The 23,587-nt window shown below is 36.4% G+C and overlaps 1 protein-coding gene across 4 annotated transcripts; it reads left to right on the top strand.

The window, feature by feature from the left end:
• Window positions 1–6,303: 6,303 nt before the first annotated feature.
• Window positions 6,304–9,059, top strand: LOC127949200 (B- and T-lymphocyte attenuator-like). 4 transcript variants are annotated; one of them, XM_052546217.1, is made up of 7 exons: window positions 6,304–6,492; window positions 6,709–6,772; window positions 7,424–7,750; window positions 7,829–7,894; window positions 8,017–8,136; window positions 8,258–8,286; window positions 8,388–9,059. In XM_052546217.1, the coding sequence occupies exons 3-7, from the start codon at window positions 7,432–7,434 to the stop codon at window positions 8,682–8,684; spliced, it is 831 nt and encodes a 276-aa protein (XP_052402177.1). In that variant the 5' UTR covers window positions 6,304–6,492; window positions 6,709–6,772; window positions 7,424–7,431; the 3' UTR covers window positions 8,685–9,059. The 4 variants fall into 4 exon arrangements, with proteins under 4 accessions (XP_052402177.1, XP_052402174.1, XP_052402175.1 ...); XM_052546214.1 differs by having other exon boundaries at window positions 6,304–6,772; XM_052546215.1 differs by having other exon boundaries at window positions 6,305–6,772; window positions 7,853–7,894.
• Window positions 9,060–23,587: the final 14,528 nt, after the last annotated feature.

The raw sequence follows: 23,587 nt of genomic DNA, 5'->3' as shown, positions 1-23,587 counted from the left end.
TAACCGCATGGCTAGATGCTACAAGCTAAAGCTAGGTAGCAAAGCTACAAGCTAAAAGCTAAGAGCAGGCATGACTAATAGCACGAGGCTGGAACTAAAAGCCGACATGGCTAATAGCAGCAGCTAGCGACTAAAAGCAGACTAAAAGCAAGGCATGACTGATAGCACAAGCAATGCTAGAACTAAAAGCCGACATGGCTAATAGCAGCAGCTAGACTAGAACTAAAAGCCAAAATTTAATCGTATCCAAAGTATTTAAACTTTCTTGTTGGCCACCCCTCAAATGTTGCCTTGACCAATCAGATATGTTCTTGGGGTGGGTATCATAAATCATTGTTTATCTTACCAAGCATGTGGTTCTTGCCTCACAGGGTCTAATTTTGGACATGATTCCTATAACATGATTATGATATATTTTACAAATAAATGATTGTCAGGACAATATCAAGCCAGAAAATGCGATTATTTCAATACTAGACATGACTATGTATCCTATAGTTATCAAAAGACATACACAATAAGTGATTATACATGATAGTCAAATGTGTGGGTTACACGTAAATGAATATGGAGTTAAGCAATGGAATGATTCATTCATAAGTCTTTTTTGAGTTCATTCTGGTCCATATATAATATATAAAAAGGGTTTCTTTGCCATTCTCTGGCAAAGGACTTTTCTGTGAAGACAAAGGTTTAAAGCCCTTCCCCCTTAGGAATTTCAGTCTGGTTCTTCTGGGTGGGGGGAAGTCAATGCAAGTATTTAACTTGATCTCCTGGGTTTACATGTGATGTCCAGCGTTGCATTTCAATCACGAACAATAAATTTGACAATCTCTTCTTCGAATTAAAATTGTTAATAATTGTTCTATTGGTGTTAATGTTGAAAGCTGTTGTGTGAACAAGTTGGTTGGTTGGTTATCTTGCTTGGTTCTTGTGGCACTAGAACTGATTTATGACTTCCTGAGGAGTTCGGCTCTCGTTTCAATGCACACAGCTCTGATAGACTCTTTGATTTGTCTGATTCGACTCATTTCTGCTACAGCACCCGACTGCACAGTCTGACACAGCTGCCATTCCATCGCGAGAGTTTTCTGGCACCCGTCAGCATGACATCAGAGCAAGTCGGACGTAACTCGGGACACTTTTCTAACCAGCATGCATCTCGTGGTGATCGGTTCTGCGCAGATTTTGCTAATATCAAACAAGTCTATTATTACCATCTTGCATAACCTTCTGGGTTTTGCGACAGGATACACACACGACAATGGTTTGATGGCAAATAGAAGCACTTCAACACCATCTTCTCTTGTATGCACGTATAAATAATTAACTGCACTTGAAGCTTTCACTGTCCTCGCACCATAAAAACAACAGGGAGAATCTGAGGCAGGGATGGGTGGGAACTTGGGAGGAGGCATAGGAGGAGGATGGATATCCAGGAGGGGGCTGGCAGACAGAGTTCAGGGAGGAGATGATGGAGGGAGGAGACAGGAGGGACTTGGAGCAGGAGGAGCCCAGCTGGACCCAGGGCACTGCCATAATATCGACCCACAGGTGGAGCCGACAGAGGGAGTAGCCATGGAAGAGGAATGGCCGCTGACTCCAGGGGGCTGACCAATGGTGCAGAGCAAGTGCTGTATAATAATAAGGTAACACTTTAGAATAAGGTTCCATTAGTTAATGTTAGTTAATGTATTAATTAACATGAACTAAGCAAGAACAATCCTTCTACAGCTTTTATAAGTCTTAGTTCATGTTAATTTCAACATTTACTAATGCATTATTTAAATCAAAAGTTGTGCTTGTTAACATTAGTTAATGCACTGTGAATTACCATGAACTAACAAGGAATAACTGTATTTTCATTAACTAACATTAACGAAGATGAATAAATACAGTAATAAATGTATTATTCATTGTTTGTTCATGTTAATTAACACATTAACTAACATTAACTAATGGAACCTTATTCTAAAGTGTTACCAATAATAATAGTTATTTAATTTGCTTGGTAACAGCGCTGAATACTTATAATATTAATTGACTGATTTCAATGTAAGAATGTGACTGAAAAGATTTTAGAAAAATCTTTTAGAAAAAAAAATAAAATAATGCTTTATAAAGGTAAAAAAGCCCATAAAAGGTAAAAGTCAATTTAAAATGATTGGAAAAGATTAATTTCTATCACTGCTGTGAACTGATCACCACACAGAATATGCAGACTATCAAAAACTTTAGGAGTCAGCTGTCCATGGTAGTCCTTAAAGGGGGGGTGAAATGCTCGTTTTCACTCAATATCCTGTTAATCTTGAGTACCTATAGAGTAGTACTGCATCCTTCATGACTCCAAAAAGTCTTTAGTTTTATTATATTCATAACTTTGTCCATGTTTAGCATGGGAATCCAACTCTTTAACAGTGTAAAAAACTCAGTATGCATGAAATAGCATTTCACCCCCCCCCCCCCCCCCCCCCTTTAAGATATCAGCACAATAACACACTTTGGAAAAGAAAATAGTCTAATTATTGTTAGTGGTAAAATCCAAGAAAATGAATGCTGTGTCATGCATTCCATTAAGGAAATAAATCTTAAGATTTTTTTGCCGAGATCTTGTGAGAGGTCACAAAAACATTTCCAAAGTTATAATATAATTATAATTTGATATAAAAAAAAGTGTTGCACGTTTTATTGGTGCAAAGATAGTGTAGTAGTGGTGATATTTATTTTGTACAACATTTGCAACAGTTTTTATCACTTAATAACAAGCACCATAATTAAATTGTGTCATGTTATAGCGACTACTGAACAGAAATTAGAAGTTGATTTTAAAATACAAAGTATTTAATATAAAAATAAAGCTATATCTAAAGGGTTGCAGTTTTACATCACTAAGTGCATCTCATCAGGTAATGAAAAGTTTGACACACTTGTGGTCTTCATTCTCACTTGAAGACTTGGGCCAAATACAGTAAATGCATCATATAAGCAGTCAAGTGGTCAAATGCAAAGACTATAGAGATTATTCTATTAGAGAATTAAATCTCTCTAATAGAATGCCCAGCTCAGCCCTATCATGAGCCTGTAACACAAAAACGTACAAATGGGAGAACAGAGATTTTGACGAGAAGTTCAACTTCCTCTGAGACTGAAAAGCAAGGTGAGGAAGTTAAGTTAAATAATATCTCACCATATTTTATAGTAGGCTTCTTCTTCTTTTTTTTTTTTTTTTTTTACAAAAAACATTATTATTATTTTTTTTTGGAGCATCTGCATCATTAATACAATAATAGGGTGACCATATGAACCATTTCCCCAGGATGAGTCCTTACCAGGATTTTTATATTGCCTAAAATATCCAGATTTTGCCTGTTTATGCTGTGCAGAACGATCATTGTATGACACTCTTAAGCGCTATAGAGAGCAGAGCAGACGGCTCACCATGCATTAAAATCACTCTCTTTGTACTTTGGTGATATATAATGATCGTTGAATGATTAACTTCAACTTCAAGTTGAATGAACGAACAAACACTTAACATGTATGTGTATTTGCATTGCTTTGATCGTTCTCTGTAGATCTCACCTTCTCACATGCCACTATTGGTTGATTATGTACCATGCCTGCATGTTATTGGTCAAACTACTTTGGATTTTTTAGGCAATATGTTCCATGGCATGCTGTCTGATTGCCAGAGGTCGCTTTTCCATTACATTGACTCTCCCAGGTCACTCCCATGTTCCATTTCACTGATTACACTCTCACCTTTAGCCAATCACACACACACTATAAATACGAGGCTCTAGCCACAGTTCAGGTACTGCGTATGGTTTTCGTTTATCCCTGGGTTAGCAATAGCTACATTACAGAGTCATTCCAACATTTCCTAAGTCTCGTCTATTCCTGCTTGTTGCCTGATTCATCCTTGTTCTGAGCCTAGCCTGTTGGTCTCGTCCTGTCTGTTCTTTGCCTGCCTTGGACTTAGTCTGTCTTGGATTATCCCTTTGACCTATTGTTTTAGATTTTGTTTGCAACTGAATGTCATCTCAAAGATACATTCCATTCAAGTTACCTACACCAAAAGAAGGTTCAAAATCTGTCCCAGCAGCAATACCCTTTCAGAAATAATGAATAAGAATTAATATAAATTAGAATGTACACTTTAGTTACTATTATGCATCCTTTATGATTAAATAAGATACAAAGGTGTACCTTTAAAAACTGACAGATTTTGAACTCAGTTCATGTCAAAAATATTTTCAGACAATGGGGGAGGTTTTACTTACTGTATAGAACACTGACCTCTAAAAATTATGTCTATATGAGTTTATATCATTTATATATTTAAAACAATGTAAAGGAAAAAATCAAAGTGTTATATATAACCTCTATTAAAAAGTTAATAGTCCTGGGAAATGCTGAATATAAAGGCAGATATGAATATTATTCAGGCAATACAGTTTTATAAACTAAGTATTAAGTATTTATAAACTCGAGTATTTATTCAGTCTGATTGTTACTGGCATGCAATGGTATTCTTCAATCACATTGTGTTAAAACTCAGCTGGTGAAGACAGTGTTGCTCTGAAACCTAGCTCTGAAAAGACTGAGTGAATGAGTAACTTCTGAGTGATGAAGTAACCGCTTGGAAAGCCCAAACCTAACAAATGGGAGAGACTTAACTTCTCTACTGAAAATAAAATGAGTGTTGAAGATACATATTATTTGCATTTCTTTTAAATAAGCTTGACTTGAACATATCACTGAGTAAACTGAAAACATTAAAGAATCAACAGAATATTACTTTGATAAATTTGTTCAAATGAATTTGTTAGAACCATGACTCATCAGTGTCATCATCCTGTCTCGGTGCCTCGTGGTTATCCTTTGTAAAATAACTACAGAAAACACATAGCTTTGTCAAAAAAGATCAAAACAGATCAAAAAAGCAAATAATCTATAGCAGTTGCAGAGTGAAGGACCCTTAAATCTAGTTCTAGGTGTTTATTTGCATGAATTTAGAATGACTTTGTTTTAAGCAGGATTTGTATAATCAAGGAATCACTGTCTTTGAGAACATGTTTGCATAGTTTCCAGTCTCCATCTAAGCCATAATTTACATCATACAATAATGTGGTTTATTTTTATTGCGATTAGAAAGAACACGGAAGAGTTAAGTGGGATTATGTTGAGTTTGACAGTCTTACTTACATACGCTTATCATAGCAACAACAACAACACAAACTCACTGAACTTGACAGTCCTTGAAAACATCAACACAGTGCTATTCACATCTCAGCAACAACAATCACTTGACTTAATCCTAATAAAGCAACCTGCAGGAAGATATTCCGAACAAGAGTCAGTCAGGAGAAGCGTAGCAGATGTATATAAAATGTTTAAAATCAAAGGTAAAATAAATGTGATTATTTTAAATTGCTATTATTATAATAAATATATTACATAGCCTACATTAAACATTTTATTCACAAGAAAAGGAGACTTTTTATCAGACTGTGTTTTTGTATTCTCAATTTAAAGAGTGCAGTATCGAAGTATACTCCACTTGATAGTGTGCATACAAACATTCAGACATTCGCGCACTACAAAGTTTTATATTTGTGCAGTGTTTGCGCTATTTTTCTCCAGAAGTTATGCCTGATTAAAAAAAATTTGTTACCCGTTAAAGTCAACATGAAATCAGAAGTGACATTTCTTTTTCGTTCAAGTGTTTGTCAATGCAGGTGACTGTTGATGTTGCTTGGGCCAGTGTAGCCACCCTGTGGTCATGTATGACCTGACACGTCCAAAGAAAATTTCAGCTACATGTGCAGTATGTGTGTACAATGCAGATGGCAATATTTACATCACATGTACTGTATGTGTACCCTAGTGTACTGGTGAAAAACTAACTTATGTACAATCATATCTCTTTCCAATGTCACTGGAGACATATTGGAGTGATGGTGCAAATGTATTCCTGTTAGTAACATACAAATACTATATAGACATAAAACACATTAATGGCAGGTGTAAATGCCACACATATATCTTCAAGGAGACCTTAAAATGTGTTAATAACAAACTTGGACTGGTAAAAAACAATATTCTCATTCAGCATCAGTTAAGTAACAGCCATTTAAATTAATAGATATTCTAACAAACTGGCTAATTGAGCAGACCTCCTTGGAGAGAAAAGACAGTTTGCGCTGGTGTTCAGTTATTGTCCACAAGGGGGTGTCACTGATTTCAATGTCTTTCTGTTTCTTCATTCTTTTAAGCATGAATGTTCAACCAACCTGGAAAAGGTTCAGACAACTTGAAACCACTACAAGCACACTAGATGAGGTTTGACACTGTCAATGACGAGAGAAAGCAAACCTAAAAGAACAACCATCAAAAACGGACACAAAGACGACTATAACATACAAAGAAATGCTGAGGAACAACACAGGTTGAAAGAATCTATGATCAAAGAAGGGGAAGATAAAAAAGGTACAAGAAAAGAAAAAGCAAGCAGAAATAGTGAGAGACGTCATAGTGGAACTTACAGCTTACAGCACACTTTCACTTCACTCTTGGTCTTTCCAATACACACATTCGCAGACATACTCGTGACAAACAATGTGCACAGCTCTCATTTTGGACATTAGTTTTTAATCACACGTTGTCTGATAAAAACATTAGATTATGGGCAACTGTGTCTTCCAGATCATCTGTTATCTTGCTGTTTCTCTCCTACTGTTATCGCTTAGTGTCAGTGGCACCAAAAATGGTAAGTATAAAGATCTGTTCTATGATGCCGGTCAGTAATATATTGTTAATTGTGATTTCTAGGGAATATTGTGTTATGTGTATGGTGACTATTTAACCTTTCACCTGACAAACTGTTTTCTGACCTGATATTAATGCCACGGTATGTTATCCATAGTAGCTAGTAAATATTTGCTTGGATGACTTAAATTTTTTAATTAATTTTAAATATTGTCTACATCTGAATCATTAATTAATCTTAGATGGTGTAATATAGCTGATCCAGTGGCTTAGTCTTTATACCAATATTAACAAGTAGATTTAATGAATCCTGTCTCCTTCCAATTCTTAAAAAAAAAATAAAAATAAAAAGAGCTCATGTCATTATACTTACAGATTGTGCTTACAGGTTGAGGATGCCTGGTTACAGAATAGTGGATCTGATTCTGAGTTATATACGTATTCTGTTTTTATAAATTTGGCCTAGTACTGTTTACATCAGATATTCTTTGTACTTTCAAAAATTCAAAAATATTTTGCTTCAACTTTTTCATGACTGAATTTGTGATGTGAAAATTACACAGCACAACTGCAGATACCAAACTTACTTAAAATCTCTATAGGCATTTCTTGGTGTACCTACATTTTTCCATGTTTTCTCTCATTCCTTTAGGGTCTGAGATGAATTGTCATCCAGTGATCAGAGTGTCACGAAACACAGTGTTTCTAGCTCCTGTTATGAGCGTGTTGAAGATAAACTGTACTGTAACTCTACGTGGATGTCAAAGGAAACCAAGAGTCTCATGGTGCAAACTCTATGGAGATGAGTGTAAACCTTTAAATTATTCAAATTACATCAGAACTGAGTGGAAGAACATCACAGAACAGGAATCGATGGCTTTCCTGGTTTTTCTGAACATCTCAATGGAGGATGCTGGTTTCTACAGATGTAAAGAAGGTGACATGTCTATAGGCCATGCTATTAATGTGACTGTGACAGGTAAGAGACATCTTTATATTCAATTATAAATTTTAAACATTCACATATTTGGTTAAATGTAAATAATGACATTACTAGGACATTGTATTATATTTTTAATAGATAATAAGGTGAATAAGGTTTCACGCAATCAAAGCAATACAAGTAAGGGCATGACCATTACTGGTAACATTTTGTTTGGAAAAAATAATCTTCATTTGTTGATAAGAACCATAAGTTGATAATGACAACAACTCTTAATTGTCATTTTATTCCTTCAATATTAGGTAATTTAGGTCCAACTGATGATCTAGAGTGGCTCTGGTCATTTGTGTACATCTGCAGTGGAATAGCAGGGCTGGTGGTGACAGTTATTACTGTAACATTGTTGATCATCAGATGCCAAGGTGAGGGGTTTGGGAGCTTAAACAAAATTGTACTGTTCTACTTATATACGTTACAACACAACTTATTATATTTAGAATACAACTCTGCTTTTATTTTTCTTTTCCTTGGATGACCCTGTAGGGAGAAAATCAACAAGATTTAAAAATGAGGTATCTTTTTTTTGTTCAGTGAAACTGTTTATTGTATCTGTTGAAAATAATGGTTTGGTTTTAAAGATTTTTTTTTTTTTTTTATGTTTTCACTTCCACAGTACATGGAAACACACATAAGTGATCTGCCTCCTCTTCCTAATCCCAATACCCGTTCCCCTTCTGATCAGCTGATCTCTGCTTCATATCGTGGCTGTGAAACCCCAACCATCAGAGGATCATCATCAACTGGAAGAGTTTCAGATGGTAGACACAAAACTGTTGGCACAGAAAGAGGAGAAGAAGAGAATGCTCTGGTTTATGCTTCTTTGAATCACCAGGCTGCTTCAAGAGGGCCGAGAAGAACAGCACAATATGAACCAGAACCTTCAGAATACGCTGCAATTCGGTTCCAGTGATTCAATTAATCATTTATTGGACAATTTAATAATAATACTGAGAAATGATCAGTTATAAATGGTCGCTTGTTTGCTATTCTTTATTTAGAAATACACTCTATGATGAGCAAGAGTCCAAGCATTTGGAAAACTCTTTTTCTGGGTTGCATAACGCAACTGGTTGCTGATTTCTCAAAGATCTAGCATTCTCAAATGTACACATTTTCTGCCCTACTGAAAAAAAAGAAGTAATAAAATCAAATAATAAATAATTATTATGGCAATGATGTTGTAACTTGTGGACGATAAGCCCCACAACAAATTACAACAGCTTGTACAATGGATGATCCTATGTCTATATGTAATATGCTTTTTTATTAAACATAAGTAGTGTTTTTTGGGGTCTGAACTTTTATTTATTGCTTCCATGTGGTTTAGTGGTTCATATAATTTCATCGAGTTCATAAAACAGCTACTAAATGATTTAAAGCTTGGGTAACACTTGGTGTCCTTATTACACGTTACATGTACGCACGTCCTGATATTGCTGAGTGAAATGTGTTCCTAGGTCAACTGGAACCACATTTTACTAAAAAAAAAAGAGAAGTCTTGACCATGTCCCTACACCTAAACCAAACCTTAACCATGAGTGATCCTTAAAACAAGAGGAAATGATAGATGAATGACACTGATGTACAAGCACCTAAAAGTGTAAGCGTAAACTTCACAGAAACCAATAAACTTGTTCTTCAAATCTGATTGTTTAATCACAATGTTGTTCCAGGGTCAACAAAGATGTTGTCCCAGGAACATGTCTCACTTGGTAAAATGAGGTTCTGCTTATATGTACTTTATATTATAATAACAATTAATTCTGCATAATTACATGCAAGTAACCTTAAACCAAACCTTAATCTTCACCATAAGTTCATGTAGTTAATTAATATTACTCAGGACCTAAATGTATAATTACACTGCAATAAGGACACCTTATAAAGTGTAACCGAGTCTTATTCGCAAAAGGCAAATATTCGGTATGGAAATTCACAGTTATACATTTTATTTTGAATGAATAGCTGTCTATATGTCTCTTCAGATTGATAAGAACATTTGTATGCCATCAATGGAAGTTTTTTTTTTTTTTTTTTTTTCAATATCTTTAACATTGCATCGCGAAGAAAATTACCAATTTTAATCATCGTTCTGTTACATAAAAAGAGTCATGGAGTTGTTTTATAAACACCTTAGTGACTACAAAAATCTGAACAGCTGTTTGAAAAATCACGCTGAAATTACATGCCAAACACAGTTGTTTAGCGAGGCCTTAAGTGATGAGAATCATTGTTCCTTTGTAGATATCATCATATTGTACAATTGAATATTGTACTTAATTCCTTTAGAAACTATATATATATATATATATATATATATATATATATATATATATATATATATATATATATATTACTCATAAATGGATTGTAAAGTGTATTGTTATTGTTTTTTTTTTCTTTCTATTATTTTCTGATTTTCTAAAAGATCACCAGGCATAAGCATGTTCCATTTTTCAAGTTATGATTTGTATAGTATCTACACAGAGTTCAAACTGAGAAGCCCACAAGAGCAAAAGCATGCAACACATTTCCTGTATGAGCAGGGGGAGAATGCAACTTACCAGATATGATGGTGGGATTCTTTGCCACCCACAATGAAAAATAGTACATACGACCTCCTTAAAGGTCAATGAATATACTCAGTTCTATTTATAATGTACACCCACAATGAAGAGCAGTAGGTATATATGACCTCATACATCAATGAATTACAGATCAATGAGTAACAAACGCCCTTCTATTTATACTGTACACACTGTTAGTTTTTGTGTGCATGTGCGTGTGTGTGTGTGTGTGTGTGTGTGTGTATGTGTGTGTGAATATCTTAAACAGACATCCCATTCCTTATTCAATAATTATGTGCAAGTTTATAATTCAGTGTGCTGCTGTTGTATTTGTGTGTGCGTATGTGTTTGTTGGTGTGTCTAGACTGGTTTCACTTAAGACTGTGACTCATTCCATCGAAGGGACCTTCCACAAATGATTTCCTTATTTAATCTCAACACTTTATTTACCTTGACGTGAGTCAGTTAGAGGTTTCTCTTAGAATACGTACTATAAGTACAGTTTCAGAATGTATTTACAAGAGGTTCTTCTCATGGGGGAGCCCTTTGCTTCAAGTTATTTTTTTAAATAATAATAGTTCTAATTATAATAAACGTGAATATTTATGTTTGCTGCAGACTCTTGTTCGTAAATCACTAAACTGGTGTAGTATTTAAAAATAATTCAAGCAACCATCATTAATAAATGTTAATATCTTACTTTCCATCATAAATTCACCATAAAACCCCAAGAAAAGACTTTCAATTTATACTTTGAAGTGTGAATTGAATTCACAGTGTATCAGAAAAAAAAAAAAAAAAACATCAAACCAAGTGGCATCTGCAAACAAATCATGCTGCAAGGCTTTCTTCACTTTTTTTTGCAATGCCTTTTAACTGCTGTCAAGGTGATTTTATAGCGGATGTATGAAGACGCGTTCACCTAGCAGAGTAACCACAGGTGTAGTTGATCATATTAGCATATACTGTAAACACAAGTTTGACAACCATTTTTGACAACATTTCTTTCTTCATTTTGAACAATAAATAGATTATTTTATGATTTGGTGCAAATGTATGTATAGATGTACAGTATGAATGGATGTGTGTATGCATATAACATAAATAACACTTTTTTTTTAATCCAATGAAATAAAGTATCCATAAAGTTTTGGGAACACTGTATATGACATTTGAGTTATGCTTAGAAAATTATTTACAGTTCTGACAGAATGCAGAAATCTTTTCTCATTTCCCTGGAACAGGTCTTATTTCACATGTTTTCAGTTATCCTGAGAACCATATATGCCAGTTAAGATTTACTTTTGCTTGTCTCTCTTCTGCTTTTCAAAATAACACCGCAACAGGTTATAGAGAATTGAGAATACAAAACACACGAGACCACTTAAAAAAACAAATCTGAGAGTCTAAGTCTTGAATAATCAATTGCTACATTAATATGTTATGTGAAAGTTATATGTTGAAGGAATAGTTCACCCAAAATGAAAGTTTTCAGAAAATGTACTCACCCTCAGGACATTGAATGTAGATGAGCTTGTTTCTTCATTGCAACATATTTAGAGAAATGTAGCATTACATTACTCGCTCAACAATGGATCCTCTGCAGTCAATTGATGTTGTCAAAATTAGCACAGAAACAGCTGATAAAAACATCACAATAATCCATAATTAAGACCGTTTTAACTTGAAATTGTTGTTTCTGGGTAAAATGCAAGTCATCTATCCATAAAATTACTTATTATTATAATAATAAAATTATTATAATATAGTATTACATTTTGTGTTTTAAAAACGTCAGTGTTAATGTTTCAGAAGTGAAATATGCACACATATTTAGGCCCTATATGTGTCTTAAGATGGCTGTATACTCAGCAGTGTCATGTTTGAGAATGAGTGTTTTATAACAAACCTTTGAACAAAACTGTGAATCCGCTCCTCTGTTATCAATGAGAGGAAAGTCTGTACTTCCTCAACACACAACAAACAGCCATTTTTGGGTTATTAAACAGGTGCTCTCTTTCAAAGCAGTTCTGTCTGGTCCTTCCCTGGCTGTGCTGTTTTTAAATCTAGTGGTTATTTTGTGTTTGTGTCGCAAGTTCAGTGAAGCAGGTAGTGATGTTTCTCTCCTATATATTAAGCAAAATAAAAAAAATAAAAAAACATAATTTTATAGGCTACTGTTCAATTATCGAACTGATTAAAATTATGTTAGAATACAATAAAATTGACATCAAAGACTGTGGAATGCTTTTGCTTGAGTTAACTGCTTATTTAATTTTATTTTCTTTAAAATAAATTTAAGCTTCTGTAATATTGTTGTAAGATTCAGTTACATTACTGTTTGCTTTTTAATTCACCAAAAAGTGTCTAAATGTCTTCTGAAAAAGACCATGACTAGGACTATAATCTAGCATTCATAAAACTAAATAATCAAATTTTAGTATGTCATTTTAGCCTGTATGCACAAAACATCTACAAATAAATTACAAAACCTAATCTTTATTTTTGTTGCCTTTGTTGTCTGTTAGACTATTTAAGGCATTTCATATTTCTCTTTGTTGTAATAAGTACATGTCACTGTAGGCATAGTTGTGGAGCTCATGTCTGTTCTCTTCGATTGGCTATTTTAACAGATTCACACATAAAATATCTAACCTACAAGGTGTTTCAACATCTCCATATATTTATTATCACAATTTATTCACTACTTATCTATGTTAATACTAATCAGTATTTATGTTATGTTATGTTATGTAATGTTATGTGGCATAGTAAAGTCAGCATTTTCAGATTTTTTTTCAGGGGGCTTAAATCTAAAATCTCACCTAGGGCATCAAACTTCCCAAAATATGACACAACGCAGGCTATTATATATAGAGAGTGACGAGTGTCCCGAGCTCTCATCAGTGCCACCCTGGAAACCAAATATTTTGCGGACAAAATTTGGGAAGAATCACCGACAAGCCAACCCTCCAGAATTGAGTTTGCCAGGTCAACGACCGTCCCTCACATTTTGTTGATTTTCCCCTTTTTCTTCTGTGTTCCCTGCAGCAATGGAGGAATTACTGAAACACCTCACTGAGGTGAGCAACCACCAAAATTTGATTATGGAGCATATAGCCACCCGCCAAGGAGAATCGGAGGGAGAGATAGCAGCGCTTCGCACTTCCACTGCCCAACTTGGCAGTGGAACTCGGGAAGGCTGGCCTCGGTAGGAGTGGGTGAGTGTGCTGGGGAGCGAGTGCCGCCTTTTCTCCAGAGGGTGAACCAGGAGCGACGCATGCCGGAGCGCATCTTGCGATCAGTAAGCAGGCAGACAGTTCCCATCCCACAGAACAAGCCTATGCACAAGGAACCACCCCAGTTGCCAAATCAAGCCTGGATGGCAGGCTGCGCTCTCCACCATGAACCACTGGCAGGGGCACCGCAGATGGAGGTAAAAGTTAATGGATGAACCTTCCTATCCCTGCTGGATTTGGGCAGCACTGTCAGCCTCGTGCAGCCTACAGTGTTGCCCCCGCGTGTGGAGTCCAAGGCTCTCTTGCCCATCACCTGTGTACATGGAGACACGCAACAGGTCCCCACTTGTCATGTCACCCCAAGCACCTGGCCCAACGAATTGGGGATTATGAAGGATGTCCCTGTCCCCATGCTGCTCTGGAGAGTCTGGCCGGGGTTCGCCTGGCTGCGCGCCGCCATCACTCAGCCTGACAGCCCCGCCAGGAACCGCCGAGAACAGAAGTCAACCTGAGGGCCTTGCAGACGCCCCACCTTGCTAGCCTCAACCAGTGCCAGAGATGATGAGTCCCCCTCCCACAATGCTAACCTCTATTTTGAAGTGTTGCAACAGGTGACAGGAGGGGGGCATTTGCAAAGGAACAACATGGGATGATCAGTTAAAATATTGCTGGTTAAACGTAAGGGTGATCGAGGGGAAGGAGAACCAGCTGTCGTCTCATCCAGTTCCTTACTTTGCTGTCCAGAATGACCTGCTTTACTGTGTCGCGCAGCGAAGTGGGGAGAAAAAAAATCTGTTAGTTGTACCCCGGACAAAGACCGAGACCATGATGGAGTTGGCACACTCCCATCCGATGGGTGGCCACCTAGGGCCGCAAAACACCATACAATGGATCCGTGACCGCTTCCACTGGCCAGGCCTGGATGCTGACGTAAATCAGTTTTGTCAAGCTTGTCCAACCTGCCAACAGACGTCACCACGGACACCTCCCCACAGCCCACTGATCCCCCTGCCTATCATCGAGGTGCCCTTCGAGCATCTAGGGATGGACTTGGTTGGGCCACTGGCAAAGTCTACCCGGGGCCACAAACACATTCTCATGATAGTGAACTACGCCAGTCGCTACCCAGAAGCTGTCCCACTTCGCAAGACCACATCCAAAAGCCATTGCCCAGGAGCTAGTCCTCCTCTGTAGTCGAGTTGGCATTCCCACGGAGATATTGACCGACCAGAGCACCCTGTTCATGTCCCAGCTAATGGCTGACCTCTGTCATCTCCTGAAGGTAAAAAAGCTGAAGACCACGGTTTACCACCCCCAGACTGATGGGCTGGTCGAGCGATTTAACCAGACGTTGAAGCAGATGCTCCGACATGTTGCTACAGATGCTGCCATATGTCCTCTTTGGCATCAGTGATGTCCCCCAGGTCTCTATTGGTTTCACCCCCTTTGAGCTATAGAATGAGCTGGATAGCCTGGGCTCGGGGGTCAGGAGCAGAGATCGTGGGGGTGGCAGCCATGCAGAGGGCAGCGAGCTCTCGTTCCGTTTCACCTTGTCGGGAGGCCATGTGCTCCATGATTTGTTGCTGGCAGATGCTCACCTTGGTGAGGTGCTTCAGCAGATCTTCCATCGTTGGGGAAGGAAGGGCCACCTGGGGATACAGGAAGGGGACTTGAGCAAAACCACCCGGAAAAAAAATTCCGTCAACAAGCCAAGTGAGGTGACAATGGATGTAGTGGGATCCTGGTTGGTAACTTCTTCACTTCAATCCCTGCATTCTCCACCAGTGTGAGGGGGTGAAGAAGTACACAACATCAAGGTGAGTTCCCTGAAGGGTGGATTTTTATTGGTAAATGTGAAGGGACAGCATGAGGTAGACAGCATGAGGGGTTTCAGGTGCTCAGTGCTCGGCCTTCTTCTCTCTTTCACTCTGTCTCGGTGCGCAGTGCTGTGTGGGTCCGTGAAGTCTGTGTCTGATGAGGGCTGTCACACACTGCTGTCTGGAGGGAAACACAGAGAAATATCAGCCGAGTCTTTTGGAGACATCTCTCACCTCTGTGTTCGTCGGCGGAGTTTATAAAGCCCATCCTTGATGGGCTGCAGGTTTGACCGCTCAGCCCGTAATGACCAGGTGCAGGTGTGCCTGCTCCCTTTCCAGGGCGACACTGATGGGAGCTCGGGACACGCGTCACAATATATATATATATATATATATATATAAATATATTTTATATTTCGATCTTGACTTTGCACCACAACCCTAAAATAAAGCCGATATGCACCAAAAAGAAAAGAGAGAGAGAGATCACAGCAATTTGTGCATATTTTATATGAGGGGGATAAATCATACGAAATTCTTATGACTTCACTCATACGAATTTGTACTTTTCATGACAATTCATACATACACAGTAAAAAACGTTGGCTTGTTTTTTTAACCTAACCGTTGGGTTACACATATTGGGTCAATGTGTTGGGTTATCTTAAAATTTGTTGGGTTATTTTTTTTTTCGTCGTTGGGTTAAATATGTTTCCCCCTTCACTCCATTCAAATTTTAACGGTTCAGTCCAGTCAGCCTGCCTGATTATGAAGGGTAAGTATCTGTTAATATAATTGTATGATGTATATAACATTAAGTAATGTGTCTGATACGTTAATTATTATTTTTTATACGTTAAAAAAAGTTTGTATTCACTTTAGTCCGTTTTCCCCCAGAGAATCAGATCGATTGTAAATGAATGCTATTCCTGTTTGTTCACCAGCATTAATACATTAAAAGATTAGCTGCAAAAATGTTTAGACAAGTATTACTTAAAGTTAATAAAAATGTCGCACGGACCATTTATCGGATCGAACCAGTGAAATAAGCTGCTCGACAGACAACAGTCATGCGATAGAAAACGTACTTTTTGAGAATCATTTGAATTAACCTGCAATTTTCTGTTATAAACGTTCGAAACCTAGACGAAAGAATAGCGCACAGTCGTAAGTTAATCCGCTCTTTCAGCAAAAATTTATACCAGTGCCCCAAATTTACATAACGTTACTCCTACAACCAACCTTTAAGAGGGGATCATAAAATAGAAGTCATATTCGTCTCAGTGCACTACCACTAATTAATTGTACAGTAAAAGTGTTTTTATGGTTTATTCATATTGAATATTTTTATGCATCTATTAGAATACCCTATAATTACAGCAATTTCTCTTATGACGCTAGATTGATTGATATGTTTTTTAATGTGTTGTACTAAATGTGTTTATACTTATGTTTTAGACAATGGACTTTTTCGTGAAGGAAAAATTGCAACAATAGAATTTCTGCCTGTTAATTGAAACATTACAAGGTAAGTAACCTATTTAGATTAATGATACATAAGTTTTCAATTTTACTTAGACCTATGACTTTATGAAAAATGACAGATGAGGGGAAATAAGTGTATTGACGCATTCCGTCCAACAAAGCTTCCTTTCATTTATAGTGTACTTTCGTTCCTCCCTACAAGTCCAAATTAGTTAAAGGGTAAAGGGTGGTACAATTTACTTACATTAGCTGCAAATATTGCCACAAATTTTCTGGAGGGAGTGAAAACTGGTTGTCTCTTAGTGCAAATGATAGTAGCTCCCCACAAAGATTTAAACCGTAAGCTTAGTTTTTTTTTACTTGTGCTTTCTCTGTACTTTTGTCATTTAAGGGCCTTCGTGCAGAAATTGTCTTTAAAACCCTTCCTGCCATCTGCACCATACCACACAAATAGAAAAATGGTGTGCACATCATACACGGAAATGAAGCAGTCCTTCACTGACATTAACATGTAAGTAAAAGCAGCACTTAAAATTACAGTGCCATGTGTAGTCAAGTCACCTTTATTTATTTTGTATAAGACAAACATTGTACAATACAAATCGTTCCAAGAAGATATTTTTAATTATAAAATTGTGACAGAATTTTAATTTTTGGGTGAATTATCAGTTTAACCAATTTAAATTTGCTATAGCTTTTAACTCATTTAAATTCACTCATTTGTAAAGTTAGTGTATCAATTAAATATCATCACAATGCATGTTAACTGAACTTTTTTTTTTTACAAATTCTTTTAAGGTCAGCACTAATTAGTGCTGTACTTGAATCACGAGACAATCCACAATCCACATGGTGCTTGGTGACAAGGAAAAGTCCTCCCAGGTTTTTATTATTTTAAACAGGGAGGAGATGGAACAGAAGACGATACTACAAGCAGTTGATCTGTGTTTTAAACTTTTCTTTGTGTATGACATCTACTACCCAAAGCCCTCTGCTCCCATTTGAGAGTTTTTGGAACACACAGTCTTTAATAGTTTCTTCTGCACACTGTCTCCTTCTTAAAAACTTCGTATTTAGTACTTAAAAGTATTTAAAACTTTTTTATTTTACTGATCAGCAGTAGTTCCAGCAGCTGGTATATATTTTTTTTTATTATTACTTGATTTTATGATTATTTTTTGTTTTATTATTATATGTTAGTTTTATATAAAAGCCATGTGTTACTTGCATATTAAAGTAAAATCTGTTATTTACAACAAAGAAGTTTCAAAATATGGTTGTATTAAGTCATTTTTAATAAAATACTGATGTTAATTAATATAAATAATTAACTCAACTGTTGGGTAACTTTTAACCCAACAGAATTTTAACCTAGTGGTTGGGTTGAAATAACCCATAGATGGGAAGGTGCTATACCAACCCATAGTTGGGTTACAGGTTGGGTTATTTTTAGCCCAACATTTTTTAGTGTGTATTTTACGGGGTGGTAAATTTGTAGAAATTTGTAAGATTAACCACCCCTAAACCTACAGAAACTGTACAAAGAATAAGCCACATCATACAATATGTTCAAAGGTTTTTGTGTGTGTGTGTGTGTGTGTGTGTGTGTGTGTGTGTGTGTGTGTGTGTGTGTGTGTGTGTGTGTTTTTGTTTTGTTTTGCAGATTTAGAAAATGTGGCTCAGCTTCAACATATATAGCATGTTAACTGGACTACAGAAGTAGTCCGGCATTGTGCTGGACAGGGGTGCTTTTCCCAAAAGTATTGTTAGTTAACTATGGTCACAAGTTTCTTCGAGCTCTATTTGTAACAACAGAAATTGAGACCATAGTTGCTTTTTGGGAAACGTGCCCCAGTTTAGCAAACCAATGTGTAAAGATAATAATAATGTTTTCAAATAAAATTACTTTTGCACAATCAATAAATCTCAAAGGCTTTTATATACAGTAAAACCATTTAACAACTTATGAACATTACTGTAGACCGGGTGAAGTAACTGTGAAATGTGGTGTGACTTTTTTTTCCTTAATGAGTAGGTAGATGAAAACACACAAGGTAGATGCCTCTGACCTAAAATCACGTTGTGTTTCTCTTTCAGAAAACAAACTGCACACAGTATTGTGTGATTGACAGTGTTTGGCAGACTTTGATTAACAAAGTGAGTATTTCATTCTTTATTTCAAAGAACTTTAAATACAAAACAAATAAAACACTTTTGGAGGGGTGAAAAGGAATAGAAACACTCAAATTACATGAGTGAGCTTAACATTTTCAGCTATTAGTATACTTCCCCCCTAGAGTGATAACAGTTTAAGTAAAACTTCCCTTTTCAGTGTTTTTTTCAACTACTTGACTACTTAAACATCAAAACTTCATACAAAATCTGCAAAACCATACATTTATCCTCAGCCTTTGACTCAGTTTTCAATTAAATAAAACACTTTTTTTTTTGCTAAACACAAGACAAAATTCTGTATGTAATACAAATCTAACAGGTATTAATATTAGGGCAAAGGTGCAAATGTTTGCTTTTGGGATGTGTTTGTAATATTTTGAATGCTGTGCTTCATTTTGAAAATAATGTGAGGCATTTTGTGTGTGCAATTCTTGGATTTGTGTGTAAAGTTAAAAAAGGCAAAGTTTTGAAAATGTAAGCAGTTGAAAAAAAAAAAACTGTAAAGTAAACATCAAGAAACCAATAACTTGGCACCAGAGGGTGCTCATGTGTAAAACATTTTTTTTAAACGTGTTTCATAAACACCAACAAATCAGTAAAGCATTTTCTCTATTGACTTTTGGTTACTGAGAAAGTTACAGATGTTATCTCTCTCTCTCTCTCTCTATCTGTGTGTGTGTGTGTGTTTGTGACATATCAGGACTCAACTCTGTATAATTACATGGGTATGACACAGGTATTTCAAGGAGAATGTGACTTATGAGGGCATAACCCATGTCCCCAATTTTTCAAAAAGCTTATAAATCATACAGAATTAGTTTTTTGTTTTGTTTTGATAAAGTAAAAATGCACAAAGTTTCCTGTGAGGGTTAGGGTTAGGTGCAGGGTTGGTGTAGGGCCATAGAATATACAGCTTATACAGTATAAAAACCATTACGCCTATGGGATGTCCCCACACAAATGTGTGTGTGTGTGTGTGTGTGTGTGTGAGAGAGAGAGAGAGAGAGAGAGAAAGAGAGAGAGAGAGAGAGAGCAATAAGGTATAAGAGAACATGAATGAAATCAAGGCTGAAGAGCATTGTAAGGCATTACACAAAGCACACTTCAGAAACCGAGGAGACGTAATATGTCATCCAAGTAATTTTGCCCAAAGTTTTTGAATATTGTGAATTCTATTTACTACACTTTGGGCGTACTGTTTTTTGCATACTATATAGTTGGAAAGTGTTCAATTTCAGACATGGAAGTATGGAATGTTGTACACTTCATGCACTGTTTTATAATACTTTAAGTTAACAAGGATGTATTAAATTATATATATATATATATATATATATATATATATATATATATATATATATATATATATATATATATATATTGAATATATACATGTATGTATATATAAACAACAAATTTTGACCAAGAAGGAGAGTGATGGGGTGCTGCGCCAGATGACCTGGCCTCCACAGTCACCGGACCTGAACCCAATGGAGATGGTTTAGGGGTGAGCTGGACCGCAGACAGAAGGCAAAAGGGCCAACAAGTGCTAAGCATCTCTCGGGGAACTCCTTCAAGACTGTTGGAAGACCATTTCAGGTGACTACCTCTTGAAGCTCAAGAGTGTGCAAAGCAGTAATCAAAGCAAAAGGTGGCTACTTTCACAAACCTAGAATATGACATATTTTCAGTTGTTTCACACTTTTTTGTTATGTATATGATTCCATATACAATTCCACATGTGTTAATTCATAGTTTTGATGCCTTCAGTGTGAATCCACAATTTTCATAGTCATGAAAATAAATAAAACTCTTTGAATGAGAAGGTGTGTCCAAACTTTTGGTCTGTACTGTATATAAACACGGCATGGAGTGTTTAGCACTCTATGTTCATCTTGCAATATTCTGGGTCCAAATAAAACATCAGATCATGCAGAGTACAGATTATGCTGTCTCTTTTAATTTAAATCTATATTTATTCACACCAGCGTTTGAAAACATATTTGCCTCAAAAAGTGCGGGGGACAAATTTACATGATATTAAAACTGGGAGGACATCCCCCACATGATTTACGCCCCTGTGACCTTATGTAACTCAAACACTAGATGAATGAATACATAGCTTATTAGGGATACAACTTAACTTCTCTTTTACACTTAAACGGTTAAAGAATGCACACAGCATACATGCACTACATTAGATCAGTATATTAAAGTGACAGTAGCGTAATATAGCTACTGTTTTCTATGCTGTTAATATGACACAAACAACAAAATAAAACAGAAAAGCAGCTTAAGAAGAATACATTTGTCAAACTGTGGAGGGGGGGGGGTACACTTTTAGAATGGGGGGTGGGGGTGCTGCGGAGGGCTGTTCCAGTTTCGAAGTATTAGCAGTGAACGTTAGGAATATTTTAATGTGATAATATCAAAAATTAACTTTAAGTTGACATGCTCTTGTAAGTTAACTATCAGTATGATGGTTGACTTGAAGCTCTTTATTTCCTTACTGTCAGGTTCCATTCTATTAAAAATTACATCAATGAATGAATGAATTCTTCTACAGGCACATTCTTCTACATAAAGTATTTTCTTGTTGAATATCCTGTATCGCTTGTAAACGGGTCACATTATGAGAGTATAACTGGAAAAATATTAAGTAGTTTTTCAAAACAAGTGAACATATTTATTATCTGTAGAAGCACCTTATTGAAGTGATTTATGATGATTTTAAGCAATTATTTCCTGTTACCAATGTCAACTAAAAAGCCATCAGTCATGGTATATGGCAAGTTAAGGGCTTGTTGCAAGAGACAGGAAGTGGTAACTCCTTAGACTTCCTGTGGTTCTGTACATAAAGTTCTGTAACAACTACATTGGTTGCACTGGATATTTTGCTATAGTTTACTGAGATTATCATCTCATTCATAGTCAATACTCATGTTTACCACATATATTTTTATATGTTTGCATATATACTAAAATGTGCAATATTGATGTTTTGGCAGCATATAAAATGTACAAGTTTTTAACTATTTTTATATTTGTATTATACATATATATTTACATTTTTTGTATTATATAGATATATGGGAGTCCCTTAAACCACCTCACCTTAAATCTTTCATGTATATATATATATATATATATATATATATATATATATATATATATATATATATATATATATATATATATATATATATATGTATATGCACTACACTGTCCAAAACAAGTCAGTATCTGGTGTGACCACCATTTGCCTCACGCAGTGCAACAAATCTCCTTCAAAATTATCATGCTGCAACATGAGGTGATGGCGGTGGATGAATGGCACAACAATGGCCCTCAGGATCTCGTCACGGTATCTCTGTGCATTCAAAGTGCCATCAATAAACTGCACCTGTGTTTGTTGTCCAAAACATATGCCTGCCCATACCATAACCCCAACACCATCATGGGCCGCTCGATCCACAACGTTAACATCAGCAAACTCCTCACCCACATGACGCCATACAGCTGTCTGCCATCTGCCCTGTACAGTGAAAACCGTGATTCATCCGTGATGATGAGAACACCTCCCCAAAGTGCCAGTCGCCAACGAATGTGAGAATTTGCCAACTCATGTCAGTTACGATGATGAACTACAGTCAGGTCAAGACTCCGATGAGGATGATGAACATGCAGATGAGCTTCCCTGAGATGATTTCCAACAGTTTGTGCAGAACTTCTTTGGTTATGCAAACCGATTGTTGCAGCAGCTGTCCGGGTGTCTGGTCTCAGACGATCTTAGAGGTGCAGATGCTGGATGTGGTTACACGTGGTCTGGGGTTGTGAGGCTGGTTGGATGTACTGCCGGATTATCTGAAACGCCTTTTGAGACGGCTTATGGTAGAGAAATGCATATTTTATTTACGTGTAACAGCTCTGGTAGACATTCCTGCAGTCATCATGCCAATTGCACACTCCCTCAAAACTTGCAACATCTGTGGCATTGTGCACTGTGATAAAACTGCATTTTTTAGAGTGGCTTTTATTGTGGCCAGCCTTAGGCACACCTGGGGAATAATTATTCTGTCTAATCAGCATCTTGATATGCCACACCTGTGAGGTGGATGGATTATCTCGGCGAAGGAGAAGTGCTCACTAACAGAGATTTAGACAGATTTGTGAACAATATTTGTGAAAAATATGCCTTTTGCGTACATAGAAAAAGTTTTAGATCTTTGAGATCAGCTCATGAAAAAATGGGGGCAAAACAAAAGTGTTGCATTTATAATTTTATAATTTTGTTTAGTGTATACATATAAAATTGCAGCTGTATCATAGAAATGCATGGGGTAAAACATAATCAGTCTACAAACCTATGTGTAATGGCAAGAAAACGGGCTTCTTCAGTCAAAAATCCATAACAATGAACTTTCATTGCCTTACTTGTTACACACCTAGTTATTATGCAAAACAAGGTAAAAAAAAAATTGACACTTTCTGTTATAGACTGTAGAATGTGCTACCATGAAACAAAACCAC

This window comes from Carassius gibelio, chromosome B1 (genome assembly GCF_023724105.1).
Source record: "Carassius gibelio isolate Cgi1373 ecotype wild population from Czech Republic chromosome B1, carGib1.2-hapl.c, whole genome shotgun sequence".
Taxonomy (NCBI): domain Eukaryota; kingdom Metazoa; phylum Chordata; class Actinopteri; order Cypriniformes; family Cyprinidae; genus Carassius; species Carassius gibelio.
This window is presented reverse-complemented; position numbering and strand designations above follow the sequence as displayed.

Coding starts and splice junctions, on each gene's coding strand:
- LOC127949200 (XM_052546214.1), top strand. CDS start 6,688: ATGGGCAACTGTGTCTTCCAGATCATCTGTTATCTTGCTGTTTCTCTC. Junction 6,773..7,423: donor TGTCAGTGGCACCAAAAATG/GTAAGTATAAAG, acceptor TCATTCCTTTAG/GGTCTGAGATGAATTGTCAT. Junction 7,895..8,016: donor ACGCAATCAAAGCAATACAA/GTAAGGGCATGA, acceptor CTTCAATATTAG/GTAATTTAGGTCCAACTGAT.